At 51.0% G+C, this 17,524-nt stretch overlaps 1 protein-coding gene across 2 annotated transcripts in view; it reads left to right on the forward strand.

Annotated features, from left to right (window-relative positions):
- Window positions 1-4,354: 4,354 nt before the first annotated feature.
- The window catches only part of NFATC2 (nuclear factor of activated T cells 2), a 144,386-nt gene continuing 131,216 nt past the window's right edge, over window positions 4,355-17,524 (forward strand). For both annotated transcript variants that reach the window (XM_058562461.1, XM_058562462.1), the window contains exon 1: window positions 4,355-4,484. In XM_058562461.1, the coding sequence (XP_058418444.1) occupies window positions 4,355-4,484 (130 nt within the window). The remainder of the gene's footprint in view (window positions 4,485-17,524) is intronic.

The following is a 17,524-nucleotide window of genomic DNA, read 5'->3' on the forward strand; positions in this document are numbered from 1 at the left end:
GAACCTCCTAAATGGTGTTCTTGCTTCAACCCTTGCCCCCCTGCAGTTTCTTCTCCACGCAGAACCCAGAGCGATCGTTTAAAAACTCAAATATGATCTTGTCATGCACCGCCTAATACTCCTCAGTTCTTCCCCATTGCTCTTCGATCCAAAATTCTCCACACGGTCCCCACTCACCCCAGCCTCACTTCACACCATCTTCTTATCCATTCCTGAGCACCTGCCACTCCAGTCTTCTTTTGGTTCCTCCAACACTTCATCCTTCCTCCTGCCTCAGGGCCTTTGCACATACTGTCCCATCTGGTTGTTAGCTCTTTTCCTCACTATTTCTTGGCTAACTTCTACTCAACCTTCTGGTCTCAGCTTAAACATCACCTTCCCAGAAGCCTTGCCTGAAATCCCTGTCTATGTCGGGTTTCCTTGATATAAGCTCTGTAGCACCTTCTCCTTTTCTTTTATGGCATTTATCTCGGTTTGTAATTATGCACTGGGGTAAATGCTTGTTGAATTGAGCTGAATTCCTGGGCCAGGGGCGGACAGTACCAACGTGTGCTAGAAGTTTCAAACTCTCAGTGGCTTCACTAGCTTCCCATTGCATTTTTGTTGGAGAGGCGGGAGAAAAACTAAAGGGCCAGGGCCTCCAAGAAGGGTCAGCTGCTGGGCAGAGAGAAGGTTGACAGAGCTGCACTGTTCAGGCCTCCATCCACCGCTCACCTGCCTGGGGTGGCCTCTGAATGCATAAAGGTCATACATTCTGCTCCTAGCCCTTACTCCTAAGAGCACAAATTATTTATTTTGGAAATGAAAATATACCTCCCCCCAACGCAAATCTCCACCCTTCAAGGTGGACCTTCGAGAAGAAAACCCTCTTACTTCCCACTGTTCCAGCAGAAGCTCTGTTACGGGTCACGGCCTAGTCTGAACCCTTTCCCGAGTTTAAAGAACTCGGATTGCTTTGGTGCAGATTCCAAATCCTAGAAGCTTTTAAAATATATCCACTGCTCAGAGGAACAACTTAGGCAATTAGAATCTTGTTTAGAATTTCCTGAACTCTTCTTCTAAGGCTGAAGTTTTTGTAGCACTTTATCAGTTGTAAAGTGATCTTCCCTTTATCATCTCATCTTATTATTGGGTATCTCAAGAGGATGTCAGTTGGGGGTAAGAATTTAGGTTCTTGCCCTAACAATTGGGTGGCCAGAGAAAGCCTCAGGGAGGAAAACCCTTAAAGAAAAAAGGTATGGATCTCATATACATAAGGAGAGTCAAACTCTTTTATGCATCCATTCACCCACCCATTCATCCGTCCCTCCAAACATCCACTCTTCCATTCATCCCTCCCTCCATCCCTCCATCCATCCATCCATCCATCCGTCCATCCATTCATCCATCCATCCATCCACTCTTCCATCCATCCATCCCTCTATCCATCCATCCATCCGTCCATCCATTCATCCATCCATCCATCTACTCTTGCATCCATCCATCCATCTATCCAACTATTTATCTGTCTATCGATTCATCTAAACATCCACTCATCCATCCATCCGTCCACTCATCCATCCATCCATCCATCCACCCTTCCACCCGTCCACCCATCCATCCACACGTCCACATCTCCACTGTACATAAAGCTGTGAATGAGGCAATCATGACCCCTGCCTTTGTGGATCTCATAGGCTAGTGGAGATAAAATTCTCTGATTGGCCAAGCCTGGGTCATTTGTTCACTTCTTTGCCGGGAGAGGGTGAGACAACTGGGTTGATAATTCTACCAAGATTGTATCAAGGGTAGTTTCTCAAAGGAACACACTGGGGTGCTCTTATCAGAAGAAGGGGGGAAAGATTCCAGGTAGGCAAAATCAACAGATGTCCACTAGATTAGAGGCATTTAATCATTATGGATGGGGGGATGAGAAAGGACGTGTGAGGGTGACACCAGCCTTTCTCCTTTTCTACAGCACACAGGCAGGCCGGTTCCTTTGTTTATCCCTGACCAAATTTCAGGGCCATAAGGACCCAAGAGCATCCATCTCCTTCTAGATACTTGGCTCTAAGTGTCCCAGGCTGGGTCATCTCCCCTCCTCCACCTAAATTTACCAGCCATCCCCTAAGATGCTTGTTGGATATACCCCTATAGCTGTGCTTAAGGTTAGGAAACAAAGAAGAGGATTCTTTATGCTCTGACAACCAGAAAGTCCTTCTCAAGTCTTTGAAAGTTGGCAAGTCCTGAGCCAGGCCCCGGACCCTGGAACGGAGTTTGAGTCTAAACCAGTGGTTCTCACTCTTGGCTACACACTGGAAGCATCTGGGGAGCTTTTGCAAAATACTGATGCCCAGGCCCCACCCTCAGACATTCTGATCATAACTGGTCTCTGGTGGGGCCCAGCCGCTTGAATTTTTTCACAGCCCTCCAGGTGAGTCTAATGTGTAGCCAGGGTTAAAAACCACTGGTCTAAGTGCAATTTGAAAACCCTATTCACTGCTGTCCCTCTTTGCTTTCGGGATATAAGCCTGATGAGGGTAGAGACCCCGTCCTGTTGATGGCTGCATCCCCAAGAGCTGTAGCAGGGCCAGGTACCCAGCTGGTGCTCTATAAACAGTTGTGGAATGAATCACGATTGACAGCTTTGCACACACCCCTTAATGGAGCAGAGATGGCTGCCCCTGAAGAGTGCACATTCTCCATACTTCTGGCATGTGGGGAAGGGTTCGAGTCAGTCCCCACGAGTCAAGTGTGGTTCTCAGGGAGTCCCTGAACCGCTCCCACCTACTCTTCTGATCCAGTGATACTCAACGCCGGCTGCACTTTAGATGATCTGAGGTCATTTAAAAAAAAATAACTTTGGATGTTCTAGTTCAGTGGTTTGGACTGAAGCCTGGGCACAGGCATTTAAAAATGTGTCCCAGGAGATTCTAAGGTGCTGTAAGGGTTGAAGACCACTGTTCTGATCTCCTTTTCTACCTCTGTGAGTCTGTTTTCTGACTTCAGCTAGCTTGGACCAAGATATCTGGAAGTGTTTTATTGGGAGGTACTGGGTTTTTATGTAGTGTTCCCCAAATGTACCTATTCATAACATTCACCCTGGGTGCTGGCTTAAGAATACGCATTCCTGAGCCTCTGCTACAGACTTAACGCTGTCAGAAGCATCAGTGAGGGGCCTGGGAATCTGTGTTTTTGACAAGCGTCCAGGTGTACTTGTTACCTGCCAAGCTCTCCAGCTGCAGTGCTCTCCTTGCTCTGCCTCCAACACACAGAGCTCCTTCTGGCTTTTGCTGTCTTTTGGTTCCCACTGCCAGAACTCTCTTCCCCCAGATCAATCAGGTTCCTCCAAATGTCGCCTTCCCAGAGATGCACTACCTGACCATGGAAGTGACTAAAGCTTCCCCAGCCCCCAGCCTTCACCCCCTGCCCCCGGTTACTTCTCTCCTGACACCCTCCAGAGAGGACCTTTGTTCCCTTATCTTCTTCAGGCCTCTCCGGGCACCAGAGCTTCCCAGGGCACAGGGTCTGGTGCATGCTGGGTCCCCTGCACCCGGGTGGTGATGGGTGGCCAACAGGTTTAGATGTCAGAGTGAGACTAGTGCTTTCAGAGTATCTGTGATTCCTCTCAGGTCCTGGGAAACTGCGTCGAGGGGCGTGCAGGTGACGGAACTGTAGGTGACACTAATGCCACAGCTGTGGGCACAGAGAGGCACTTGGAGAGACAGGTCTGCATAGAAGGGAGTGGGTGCGCCCCCCTCGCCCCTTAGAGAAGAAAAGAGGGAAAGGCTGGTCACGCAGGGCAAAACTACCAGAGGCAGCAGCTTGCCGGCCTAGATCCTGGGTCCCGCAGGGCGCGCAGCGCTCAGCGCGGGGAGGGTGGCAGGCAGCGGCCCCCAGCGCGGCGGCGCCGAGGGCCTGGCGGTGGCCCGGGCCGGTTGCTAAGCGCGGAGCCGGGGCAGCGCGGCCGGGGCCGGCGGGCGGCCTCCTTCCTCCCGGGCGCCGGGCAGCCCCGGCCCTTGCGTCTCCCTCCCTCCCTCCCCCGGGTCCCCGGGTGGCGGCCCCGCCCCCGCCGGCCTGGCCGCCCTGTCCCCGCCTCCCCCTCCCCGGGCTGCAACAGGTGCCTCCCGGAGCAGGAAGCTCGCGCCGCCGCCGCCGCCGCTCAGCTCCCCGGGGCGCGTCCAGGACCCGCTGCGCCAGGCGCGCCATCCCCGGCCCCGGCGTGCGTCCCCACGAGGACAGCGACCCCGCCGCTCGGCCCACCTCTCCGCCGCGCTTCCGGCCACCTTCGCCGCCCCCGGCGGGGGCCCAGGAGGAAGCCGAGCCCGCCCTCGCCCCCGTCCCCGGCCCCGCAGCCCTCCCGCCGCTTTGCGCCATGGACGCCCCGGAGCCGCAGCCGGACCCCGACGGCGGGGACGCCCCGGGCCGCGAGCCCGGGGGCAGCCCCCAAGACGAGTTCGACTTCTCCATCCTCTTCGACTATGACTATTTGAATCCTATCGAAGGTCGGTGGAGGCTCCCCCGGGCCTGGCCCCCGAGCCCGAGCTGGGGCCGGGGCCTGCGGAGTGGGCACAGGGCCCCTCTTTGCTCCAGATGTCACACTTCCTGGGGGGCCTGGAGGGAGATGCCTCTCCCCAGGTGTGAGGGAGGGCACGAGGCGTCAGGGACTGCTGCCACCCTTAGGGGGCGGTCGGCTCCCTCTCGCCCCGTGGGGCGTCAGGTTCCAGTTACTTGTGACTTCTCCCTGAGGGTCGCCGGTGGCAAAGGAAAAGGTGGCAAGGGGCTCAGCTGGCCTCTTGCGTGCTGCTGGGTCGTCAGAGGGCCACGGAAGTGATTGATTTGACTTTGGAGGGAGGAGAGGAGGAAGCCAAAGAATGGAGTTCAGTGGGTGGTGCAGAAAGAGGGTGCAGCTGAACCTGATTATCAGGGCCTGAAGCTGATCGTCCTCCCTCTGGGCACCGCCGCGTGCGCCCCGCGTTTGTTGGGGACTTTGTGTTGAAACTAAGGGAGAGGTCGTCTGTGTCTAACGCTGGAGGGTGGTTTGACTTCGCTGTTAGGCGGCAGGCCCATTTCCTCCCTGGGTTCTGCTGCTGCGTGTTCGAATCACCCCGAGTGGATCAGTCTGAGCTTTATTAAGGGGTCCCGGACCTCACAGTCATCCTGGATGTGGACGGTTGCGGGGTTGGGGGGCAGGAGCTGGCGTGTGAATTCAGGAAGCCGCAAGCTGTTCCTGCCTAAATGACCTGTCACTCTGTGCCTTCAAGGGCCCTCTGCTGCTGGGGGCTGGGGACTTGGGACTTCCCCAGACTGGGCGTGAGTTCACGTGTTCAACAGGGGCCTTCGTCAGAAGGAGGAGAGGTCGCACACTCAACCTCACTGTATTTTTCTGGTTAGCAGGTTGTCTTGGAAAAAAAACAAAAAACCCAACCAGGCTTCCTGATTTTGACAGCCCAGCCCAGCCAATGCTTGTTGAAGCCTCAGGGGCAGGCCTGTTGGTAACTTCCAGATGCAGTTGGGGCTTGGCTGCATCCGAGTGCAGGAAGGAGTTGTGCTCGCTGGTTTGTGTAGGAGGCCTTTTCACGGAGGCTCAGATACTCAGGGGCTTGCCGGTTCCCAGAGATGCTGTGTTAGGCAGGTGCATGAGACGTTTTAACTTTCCTTCCATCTGCATCTTCACTGGCTACCTTAGGTGAGGGGCTTGCTTTGACTTTGGGGATCCCCTTCACTTGGGTACAAAGGGAAGATGGTGATTAGTAATTATTCTGTACTTTGGCGGGAGATGGAAGTAATTAGCCAGCCAAAGAGAGGAGTCTTCTGGGGTTACAATCTGGAGGCCATCCTTTGCTTTGAAAAGATACAATTAAGAATCTGCAAGCGATCCCTCTCACATCAGTGGTCTTTCTGTTCGTTCAGATTAAAGTCATGTTTTGCAGGAAAATAATACTTCCATCCCTCCCAGATTCACAATCAGCTCACTTTTTTTTTTTTTTTTTGCAGGGGGGAGATTTCCGGGGAAATAGTTTCCACGCCAGATCTGATGGGAGGTGCTTTTTATAGTTTTTCTTGGCAAGTGGTGCTTGGTGGCCGCCAGATGAGTGTCTAAATGACCACAATGAAAGCCCGGGAATCTGTTGTGTTTTTCTTTTAAGTAAATTTTATTTTTTGGAACAGTTTTAGATTTACAGAATAGTGGTAAAGATAGTACAAAGTTCCCATGTACCCAGCACCCAGTTCCCCATATCACTAACATCATACCTTAGTGTGGTACATTCGTTGTAATTAATGAGCCTGTATTGACGCATGATTATGAACTAAAGTCCATACTTTCTTCAGAATCAGACTGTCCTTGTTTTTATGACTGTGACAGTTTTGAGGAACACTGGTTAGGTACATTGTAGAATGTCCCTCAATTAGGGTCTTTCTGATGTTTTTCTCAAGGATAGATGGGGGTTTTGGGTTTGGGGGAGGAAGATCACGGAGGTGAAGTGGCCCTTTCCATCCCATCATGTCAAGGGTACATCCTGTCCACATGGTTTTTCACTGTTGATGTTGACGTTGATCACCTGGCCGAGCTAGTATTGGTCAGGTTCCTCCACCATCGAGTTGCTTCTTTCTAACTGTGCTCTTTGGAAGGAAGTGCAGCCACGCTTAGGGGCCACGCTCTGGATCTGTAAAATAATGACTGTTTGCTGGGAAGTTGGCAGCAGAGACGTGTCACGGCTCAGGAAGAGAGGGGACGTCAAGAGCCTTGAGAGGCTAAAGCGAGCTGTTCCAGACGTGGGTCTGGCTCTGGCTTACCCAGATGTTAGCAGCGGTCCCCTCTCTCTGCTTCCGCGTGGTGGAACTCCCCAAGGGCCAACACCAGCTCTTATCTTGGTATTGGGCTTTGTCCCAGGTGACAGTACATTGATGATGTGTGTGAGGTGTTACTCTTAACTCTGGGCATGAGCTTGGCAAAAACCGAGGAAGGAAAAGTACTGCTAATGGGACAGACTTTGTCAGAACTTGGTGATGGTACTTAGGGAATTTGGGGGAAGTGGGATGCTCACTTTCTAGAACTTTAGCATGTAGCAGACGTTTATGAGCTCCTGTACTACCCCTCCAACCCTAGCAGGTGGGCACTATTGGCAACTTCATTTGACAGAGGGGGACGCTTGGGCACAGAGAGGTGAAGGAATTTGCCCAAGAAAGCAGAGCTGGTAAATGGCAGAGCTGAAATATGAACCTGAGCACTGCTGCGGAGCCTGCGTGCTGAACTGCTGTGTGAGGATCCCTCCTTCCCTCGTGTGATGAGAGACACACGTGAAGTTTGTTAGGTGCCTGGCACCATGGCAAGGCCAGAATTTAAAACATGTACCAGCAGAGTGATCTTCGGCCAGTCATTTAACCTCTCTGGACCTTTGTTTGCTCATCTGTCAAATGGCTGAAGTAATGGTACTTCACCACCTAGGATCGTTGGCCTTGAGTGGGTTAATCCATTTAAACCAATTAACACAGGGTGTGGTTTGTTACCAGCATTTTCTTAAACCCTTGATTTTGTTAGAGGTGCTGCATTAGTGTGAGCCATTATTCATTTACTCAGCCAGCCAACTATTGAGCACCCATTGAGTTAGATCCTGGGGATATAACAGGAAATAAGACCCCACCCCTGCCCTCGCTGAGCTAGGGCCTCTAATTGTGCCTCTGTTTTCTCTTGTCTAATTGCATTGACAATACCTCCAGTGGCATGTGACAGAGTGGTGGACATGGTGGGCATCCTTGCCTTATTCCTGACCCCAGCAGGAACCCACTCTAGTGTTGGCTTTAGGATTGAGGTGTATGTATTTAATTATGTTAAGGAAGTATCCATCCATTCCTATTTTCTTGAGAGTTTTGGTTAGGAATGGGAGTTGAATTACGTCATAGACTTTGTAGCATCTATGGGCAAATGTGATTTTATTCTTCTTAGATCAATTAATATGTTGACTTATATTAATAGAGTTCCTAATATTGAAACACTCCTGGTATAAACCTCGCTTAGTCACTGTGTATTATTTCCTTATTGTGGTGGGGCCAACATCTGTTTGATAATATTATATTTAGGATTTCTTTTAGCAGTATCATGAGTGATATTTGTCTGTCATGTCCCTTTTGGTGTGCTATTAGGTTTAGGTTTCTTTCCTTTTCTATGATCAGGAACAGTTTATGTATTGTTAGGACTATCTGGTTTCTGAGGCTGTGATAAAATTCCCTTGTGAATCCATCTGGACCTGGTGCCTTTTTATGGGTTTGTTCATGATAACTTTCTCTATTATGTCCATGGGAATTGGTCTGTTTACACTTTCTATTTTTACTGGAGTCAGTTTTGGTAAACTGTATCTTTCTAAGAAATGATCCATTTCATCCATCTAGGTTTTCAAATTTATTTGCCTAGAGGCATGCAAAGTAGACTCTTATTTGTTCTAGTGAGAAAGATAGCTAAGTACGTAGTAACAGAAGGCATGAGGACAGGGCTGTGGGGGTCCTGACCCGGGCTACCGACCCCACCTTGGACGGGAGTGGGGTGCTGGCTGTCAGCAGACAGCTCAGAGTTTAATTCCTTTGTGCATGCTTGTGGATTCAATGGATTCTTACTTGTCCCAACTTGTAATACATTGGGAGAGGCGGATGGGGTCTGGGACTCCTTGCTTACCGCCAGAGGTGCCCGGTCTCCTCTGGACTATGTCGGGAAGTGACCTGTTGGGAGCGTTCACTCTGGTCTGCTCAGTAGGGCTGGCGCATTTCTCCTTCAATTCCTGGGAAGCTCATGCACGTGGCGCCAACTCTGACCTTTCAGAAAAGAAGACAGACTCCTGGTCATTGCTTGTAGAGTCTATTCCGGCGTTCCTTATACTTTCTGGTCACAGCCTTTGAAACGCTGCTGAAAGCCACAAATCCCATACGGACGCACACTGTAGGAGCACATGTGAATGCATACCATGCATGCGCACATTGCACATGTGCATCCCCCCCTGCCCCCCACGTGCCTTTTATACCATTTGTCAGGTAGAGTCACAGATCCTGCTGTGGCCCGTTCCCTAATGTCGCCTGCACTTCAGCTCAGGAACACCTGCTCTCAGCCCACTCACAGGGACAATTAAAGTCTCATTCTTGCAGCACTCATTCACTGAATGCTGGTTTTGTGCCAGGCCCGGTGGGGGTATAGAGATGAATTACATGTGGTCCTGCCCTCGCCTGGCCCCCAGGCCAATGTGGGGCACAGCCTGGTAAACAAATGGGGACAAACGACGTGCTGGGATAGAGTATCAGGGTTTTTTTTTTTTGGTGCTTACTAAAAATAGAGTTCTACCCTAAGCAAGCAGGTTCGCTAAACACATGTGACATTCAGAGACGTTGCCGTCTGTGTCGAGTTAAGGACAGGCCTTAATAAGCCTGCTTTGTACAAATAGTGTCTCCAGGTGCAGCTGGAGAGGTGAAATGAGGGCCTGGAATTGAGTGGCGGCCTCATCAGGGAGGCCGAGGAAATAGAGAGCAAGGTGCCTTAATTATTCTTCACTATTGAACACATGTCATCCCACCTTCCAAATTAAAGGCCCTCTGTTGTTTAGGTGACCTGAGATTTTGATCAAGAGGAGAGGCTCTTAAAATCTTAAAGCAGTGTTATTCGGCTTGGCTGCCAAGGATCTGCAGCCCTATAAGGTGATGGGGCTGCATAAATTTTGAAAAATGCAGCATCTGCAGCCAGTGGTTCTCAATCCTGGATGCACCTTAGAATCTTCCAGCTGCACCCCAGACCAATGAAGTCAGACTCTTTAGGGGTCAGTTAACTTTGCTGAGAGTCTTGCAGGTAAATAGGGCAGGCCTTGCTTGAAGCCAGGCAGCTGGGGTCCCAAGTCCCTGCCCTCAACACGACAACTTATAGCCAGAATGTCGCCAATGAGAGCAGCAGGACCCCAGATGGAGCTGCTGAGTCCAGCATTGTTGGGTCCCATGTCTGGTAGCGTGGGGTGCATTCACCCCTTCTATTTGATATTTATGTAATTATCAATTGTATGTTTACTATTGTCCGAATGGTATGATACTCATTAATAAACACGCAGCAGGAATAAAAGTAGGAAAGGACAGGATATACATGGGAGTTCTGCTGTTTTTATATTTCTTCCTACATCCCAGTGGATTGTCATGTGTGCCTCCTGGGGCGCGTGTTCCCCCAACTCCGGAGGCCATTGGCTCAGCAAGTGAGAGCACCAGGTCTGGAATCAGAAAATCCTGGCTTGAAATTCTGACTCAGTAGCCTCCCACCTGTGTGACCAGGGCCAAACAAAGTACCTAGTATTAGCAGGCATGCAATAAATAATTGCGAAATAAATGGATGAATGGTTGCGTAATTCCTTATTCCTGGTGTGCCCGAGGGCACGTGGTTTTGATTCTCTGGGCTTGTGTTATCTCATCTGTGAGTGGGGACGGCCATGGCAGCGCCCACCTGCTGGGCCTGATGTGAGGTTTCCAGGAGGCAGTGTGCCTACCGTGCGAGCAGCCGGTGCTGGGTGAACGTTGGGTGGCGGTGGCATTGGTGATGGGCTCTCAGAAATCTAGCTCTCCTGGCCTCTGGAGGGCATTGGCTCCTTGGAGGAGAGAGTCTTCGCCTTAGCCTTTGATGAATCCTGAGCCTTAAGAGAAGGTGGGCCAGGAATGAGGAGTCTGGTCATTAGAAAGGAGCCACTGCCTGCAGAGCTTGAGCCGGCGCTGTAGCAAGTTATCTGACTTATGCGTGTTCCCTTCTGACTTTAGAAACTCTCATCTGGCCACTGCCTCAGCCCCAGAGCTTGGCTGGCTGCATAAGCTTTCTCGGTTGTCCAGACTCCATGGCTGGGAGGTTCCCCTGTGGCTGCCTCTCTCAGGGAGGGAGGGCCTCTCCAGGTGTCCTGTCCTGGCCTCGGGGGACCCCCTGAGCCAGGGCCAGGAAGGAGCAGCCCTGGAAATGCAGTGTGATGGATGCCTTGTGGCTTCCCCCACAAAGGGACTTCCTCCTTCCTCCCTCCCCGGCACAGGAAGTAGCCACAGCCTCAGCAGAGCTCCGGCCGAGCTTGGCTTTCCTGGGCTGGTGTGAGGTTCGGTTTTTGCTGATTGCTCCCAAACTGAGCTCAGGGGAGAAGGCAAGACAGGACCCTGGGCTCTTCCTGGGATGGGTCCGGGGCCGTCTGCTTCCCTACTTGGAGCAGAACCAACACGGTTCCCCCAAAGCAAGAGCACCTGCCTTTGGCTTTTTCCTGAACTTTTATTATGAACTTTTTCCAAAATATGGAAATGTGGAGATAATGGTATAATTAACTCCCATGTTCCCATCCCCCAGCTCCACTAATTGTCAACGTAAGGCCAGTGTTATTTCATCCCCTCCCCAACATGGTCTCCACATCCCCAACCCCAATTACTTTGAATCAGATTCCAGATAGCATAATATTTTATTAATAAATAGATTATATATAGCTCTCAAAGATAAGGACTCTTGAGAAAAATAAAATACCATCATCAAACCTAAAAAAACCCAATAATTACTTAATTTCAAATGTCCAGTGTTCAGATTTTCTGCTTGTCTCACAAGTGTCTTTTTATAGTTAATTTCTTTGAACCGAGATCCAAACCAGATCCTCACGTTGTATTTGGTTGACACGGCCATTATGTCTCTTTTATTCTGTGGAAGTCCCCATCGGTCTGTGTTCTTGCCATTTATTTGTTGAAGAGACAAGGTCGCTTTTCCTGTGTGGTTCTGCACATTCTGGATTTTGCCAGCTGCATCTTTGTGGTGTGTTTTAACATGTTCCTCTGTCCCCTGCATTTCCTGTAAACTGGCATTTAGATCTAAAGCCCTGTGTTTTGGACTTTTACTGCTTTGTTTCCTCTGCAGAAGAAATACATCAAAGGCAGACTGTAAGCTACAAGCAGAGAGATTGCTTTTCCTGCGTTGGCGTTTGGGATCCTCCCTCCCTCTTAATCTGACGTTTGGGGAAGGAGCATTTTCTCAACAGAGCCTGTTTTAGTTAATAAAATGTATTTCTAAAAGCCAGCCCTTCCCATGTGAATTTTAATTGAGCCATGCCTGGGCGAGCTTTCTGAAGGGAAGAAAGTGGTCTGCAAAGCTCAGGATTTGTGAAGGTTCTTATCAAAACAGACCTGCTTGGGCATGCCTGCACAAGGAGGAATGTTACATGAGGAGAAAAAAGCCTTTTAGTCTGAAATGCCTGCAGAAGTTATCATAAAGACTGCAGAGAGGGGCTGGTTACCTCTGTGAGCCTAAGAAGGTGGGCTGCAGGTCTGAAGTGTGCAATGGGTGACATCACCTCCGCTGCCATGAAGAAAGGGGGCAGGTCATTAATGACTGGGCTTGCCAGGGGATACTGTGCCTGCCCCGGAAATGAAACTCCTGGGGGAAAGTGTAAATAAAGAACCTGTCAGTTAATAAAGTATTAATTTTAAATCTCTGCCCCCGGCCAAGGGTTACATGGGCCCCACTGTCTTTAAGGGGGAGTTTCCACTTGGATTTCAAGTTGGCTGAAAGAAAGGTGGGAATCAGCTTTAAAGGCTGTGCCGGGGGCTGTGGGCCTCAGTAAGGGGCGAAGCTCTGTGAGATGTTGGTGTAAGGGTGAGGGGTCTTTGCTAATTTGGTTGGGGGATGTAAAGAAGGGCAGGTGACTGTCCCTCCACCGGTCACCATATTAATGGATCTAAGAGTGTGAGTGTGCTGGATCTTAGGCACTGCCACGCGTATTATCTCGTTGAGTCCTCGCTGTAACCTTGTGGGTTGAGTGGAATCAAACTCATCTAACAGATGCAAGAGCAAGGTCCACTTACATTCCATTAATGGTAATGGATCTAAGTCAACATATTAATGGATCCATTAATGGATCCACACCTTGTGTGGGCCTCTGATGGAGAGATGGGTTTACCCGTGGTGAACCCTGTTGCTGTGGGAGGATTATCTGAAGTCTATTTCTGGTTAATTCTTCCGACCAGATCTTTCCTTCTCCTTTTGGTGAGGAAGCTGCTCAAGTCCTGCTCTGTGTCATGCACTGTAGGACGAGTGTGGAGGGACTCTCTTCTTTTAGCAGTGGACCTCTGTAAATGACAAGATTAATCTCAAATGGCTATCTTTTTAAAAACAGAGGCAGTACAGCCAGGTGACTGGGTAGATACATTATGATGTAATCACACAATGGAGTACTACACAGCAATAAAAAAAACTATGGCTGCATACAGCGTGGATGAATCTCAGGCATAATGTTGAGCAAAATAAGTGACATGTACATCCTGTATGATTTTATTTATATGACGTTTAACAGCAGGCAAACCCAGTCCATGGTGAGACAAGTCAGGCTAGTGGGTCCCCCTGGGTGAGGGTTACTGGCTGGGTGGGGCCACTAGGGGACCCTCTGGTGGGATGGAAGTGTTCTATATCTTGAGTGGTGGACACACGGGTGCATACATCTGTAGAAAGGCATGGGATATACATTTAAGATTTGCATTTAATTGATGCCTCAGTGTGGATCCCAGCCCTGCCCCTGACTGTTTTTGTGACATTGGGTGAATCCTGCACCTCCGAGCCTCAGTTTCCCCATCTGTAACACAGAGGCGTTGATTGTTCCTGCCTCCCAGGGCTGTTGTGAGCTGCAGAGAGGCACAAAGTACGTGCGAAAGCTAGTGGCTCGCTGCACATCAGCTGCTCGAATGAATAAGAATAGGAAGGTCTCTGCGTTTCTCGATGGCAGGAGGCCCCATGGAATGACTTGAAACCAGCCAGAGGTGGCTCTTTCCATCGCATTTTGAGGATGGAGATGAGGCCTGACGTCTGCCAGATGCCTGGGCCTGGCCGCCCCATTTCCAAAAGCTGACCTCGAGGCATGCGTGCTGTAGACGCCATACGCTTCCCTGCGCCCCTCCAAAAGGAATACGTGTCAGCGTGTGGGTGCATGTGTTTTTGCAAACAGCCGTGCCAGCAGCCAGCCAGTAAGGCTTGTGGCTTGCAAATTGTCCCCAGTGCTGTGTCCTGGGCACCTGGCCTCATGGCAGGCTGCCTGGGCAGCAGGACCGAGCCCTCCTTTCTGCCCCGTCTGGTGAAGGCAGACAGCCGTCTTCGCTGGGGCCCGGTCAGCAAAGAGCGTAGTGTTCAAGGTGGCTTTTTTCAGCGGCTCCACATGGACGAGACGGGATGGTAAACTGCCTCCCGTCCCTTTCTGGCGTTTCTGGACCTGACTTATCTGGATGGAATTTCTCGCCTTTCAGGCCCTGCGTCTGTATGTGTCATCTCTGAATGACGGGTGTGACAACCTGATCCTCCGTCATTATTAATACACGCGATTCATTGATTGGGAATCCAGTTACTGCTCTGCGTGTGCTCGTGGGGGCAGGCAGCAGGGGCCTGGGGGACTCTTTGGCAGGTTTTCTGAGTGTTTATGGCTTGAAGGCAATCTGTAGCTTTTCAAAGAAGCCCTTTCCTATGGGTGGTGCAAGCCGCCAGATGAAAAATCCATCCACTGTCCTGCTCCTTTTGGCGATTCCTCAAGCCCCCAAGGCGTAGGAAGTTACTAGAGAAGTCGGGGTTGCGGAGGCAGGATTTGCTCCCTGCATCTTCACCCCTCTCCTCCGGCCGCATGTGTGCCAGGTTGTGGCATCCTAAGTGCTGCCATGGCAACAGACTGTGATGTCTCAAACCCAGGGCCTGGGACTCGCACCACCTCGGGGTGTGAGCTCATCGGGCGATGGGTCTATCGCCTCAGACGCGGATGGACCGCAGCTCCGGGGCCCTGCCGCCAGCCTGAGGGGTGTCTGGCCTCCGGGCCGTGCCCTGGCTCCTCTCCTCCAAGTTGTTTAAACCTGAAAGCACGGGTCCATGTTGTCCCCTCCCTCTCCCCCAAAAGGACAGACGCCTCCTGTAGGTTCCCCAGCTGGGTTTCTATTTCGGTCATTCTATTCTGCTTCCTGAAAATTCCACCCGCCCGTAGTTCTAGGCGGAGAAGATGTTCTCTTGCTGTTCCTTTTTTCAGAAGCGATCTGTTGGCTGGCGGGCTGGCACTGAACAGCTGCCTCAGGCTTGGCCCTGTGTCCCTGAGGGTGAGCAACGGGCCGGCAAGAGGCTCCGGGAGGAGAGGCGCTGGCAGAGACCACCGTGTGGCCTGAGTGTGATTTTTAACATAATCGTTAACTCAATCCTGGGGCAAATGGAGGGATTGTGAATATTCCAGAAGAAAGGAATCGGTGTCTGTAGTTGTCAGGGGCAGCCTGCCTCCTGACGGGGACCCCAGAGTAGTTCCTATTTTGGGGACACCTCATTTCCCTGTGTTGGGGGTTAAGGTGTCACCATCCAGGAAATAGCCCCTTCCATGAGAAGCAGGATAGAGTAATGGTTATGGGGGTGGACGAGCCAGACTCCCTGGTCTGAATCCTGCTCTGCCACTTAGAAGCTGCGTGATCTTTGGCAAGTTAGTCCTCCTCTCTGAGCCTCATTTTCCCCATTTGTAAAATGAGGAAACTGTAGCACTTGCTTCATGGGGTTCTTGTGAGACAAACATTAATATGTGTTAAATGCATACACAATGGTTCTTGGCATAAAGTAAATGGTATAGATGTGTCAGCTATTATCATTTTTGTTATTACAAGTAGCTCACTGAGTCATTAACACTTTAGTAAGATTTAGTTGATCAGCTCCCAGGTAACCCAGGGGAAAGGGCACAAAGCACGGAATGGAGGGGGTGTAGGTCCTTTACCTACACCACATGTTGTCTGAAGGCTGGCAGAAAAAGAGAATTCCCGAAGTGCTGAACAGTCCATTTGATTTTTATAAAAATTTCCTCCCTGTTTCTTTTTTTAATGCTTTTGAAGGCATTGGAGACTCATGTGTGTCACGCTTTCAAGTAGTTGTAAAAGAAAGCAATGAGAGCAGAGAAAGGGAAGAATTTTCACTTAAAAGGTCATTCTTTCCATAATAATAACATACCGATAGGCCCCATTTATTGTTTATTCCGTGTGTTTCGGGCTTCCTGGGGATTAGGTGAACTGTCAGGTTGGTATTGTCACCAAGCTCATCACTGTGTTGTACACGGGGACTCGGAGGTCCCCTCCGTCACACAGCCGGGGGCGGTAGAGCTGGGGGTCCCCCAACACCGTGTGTTGACCGAGACCCGATCCCGGTGCAGACGCCTTGCTGCGATGGGGTGGGGGTGGTGGCCTCCCCAGCAGTCTTGTCCTGCAGTTTCTGAGAGTGGCTGAGAGCTCCCCAAATGTTCCTGGGGCCTAGATGTTGGGGTGAGCGCCTGGGAACCTTGAACGGGAGGGTGATGATAACTGGAACTTGCAGATGTCTCCCGCAGAAACGGGCTCCCTGCGAGGGCTGGCGGAGAGCAGACGTCTCCTTTCTGGATGGTTTCAGGTCTAGGGCCTGACTCACGGACTGACGCCTCCGACTGGGTGCAGGCCCGGGGAGGCGCCGGAGCCCCAGCCATGGAGCAGGGTTCTCAGCCGGGGGCCACCCTGCCTCGCAGGAGAAATCCGGCAAGGCCTGGAGAAGGTGTTGGGTGTCCCCGCTGGGAGGGGGCCGGGATGCCACTGGCATCTGGTGGGTGGAGGCCAGGGATGCTGCTCCACACCCCGCATCCCCCACAGGGAAGAATTTTCCAGGCGCAAATGTCAGTGGTTCTGAGGTTGCGAGTCCCTGGCCTCGTGGCTGATGGCGCTCAGGTCCGACGCGTTCAAGCTGTGAGGCCTGGCAAGTGAGTTCACCTCCTTGTGTCTCCGGTTCCTTGTCTGTAAAAGTGGAATAAACAGTGCCCACCTCATAGGTTGTCGTGAGGATTAAATAATTTACTACATGTCACATGCTGACAACAGTGCCTGGCGTGTAAGTTCTCAGTAAATGTTAGCTGCTTTTGCAGTTTTTATCGTTATGATTATTATTGACTGGTGACCCCTATCTGTCTTCAAAAAGCTCACAGTCTAGTGAGGAGACAGACAAGTGAGTCTGTAATTGATAGACTTGATGGCGTGACTCTAGGTTCTGGGAACACAGAAGAAGAGCTGCCTGATCCAGCTTAGGGAATCAAGGAGGGCCTTCAGGAGGAGGTGGCCCAAGTGAAATCTTGATGGACAACCAGTGGCTTGCTAGGAGAAGTGAGGACAGGAGATATGGAAGGGAGTTCTGGGCAAGGGGAACAGCATGTGCAAAAGCACGGAGGCACAGGGGACCTAGAGCAGCAACCTCCGAATCCCCCATCACTGCTTCCACCTTCTTCCTCTCCTCGAGTGCCGATGCCTTGAGTGTGGGCCACATACCTCCCCTGGCAGCCGAGACGGTTTTACGTGGTCCACCGATGAGTACACTGCATACACTGAGCGCCATCTCCTTCTCAGTGCTGCTTGTCTCTGAACTAGTCAGCAGGAGTGGAGTCTCCGTGAGGTGCTAATGTGTCTTTAACGTCTTTCATTCTGACTCTTACCATTCCCTACCCGCCACCCCCAGCCTTAAAAAGGGTAGATTTCTGGGGTTGTGGAAATGTTCTATGCCTTGATTGTGCTGGTG

Source organism: Diceros bicornis, chromosome 19, assembly GCF_020826845.1.
Source record: "Diceros bicornis minor isolate mBicDic1 chromosome 19, mDicBic1.mat.cur, whole genome shotgun sequence".
NCBI classification, from domain to species: domain Eukaryota; kingdom Metazoa; phylum Chordata; class Mammalia; order Perissodactyla; family Rhinocerotidae; genus Diceros; species Diceros bicornis.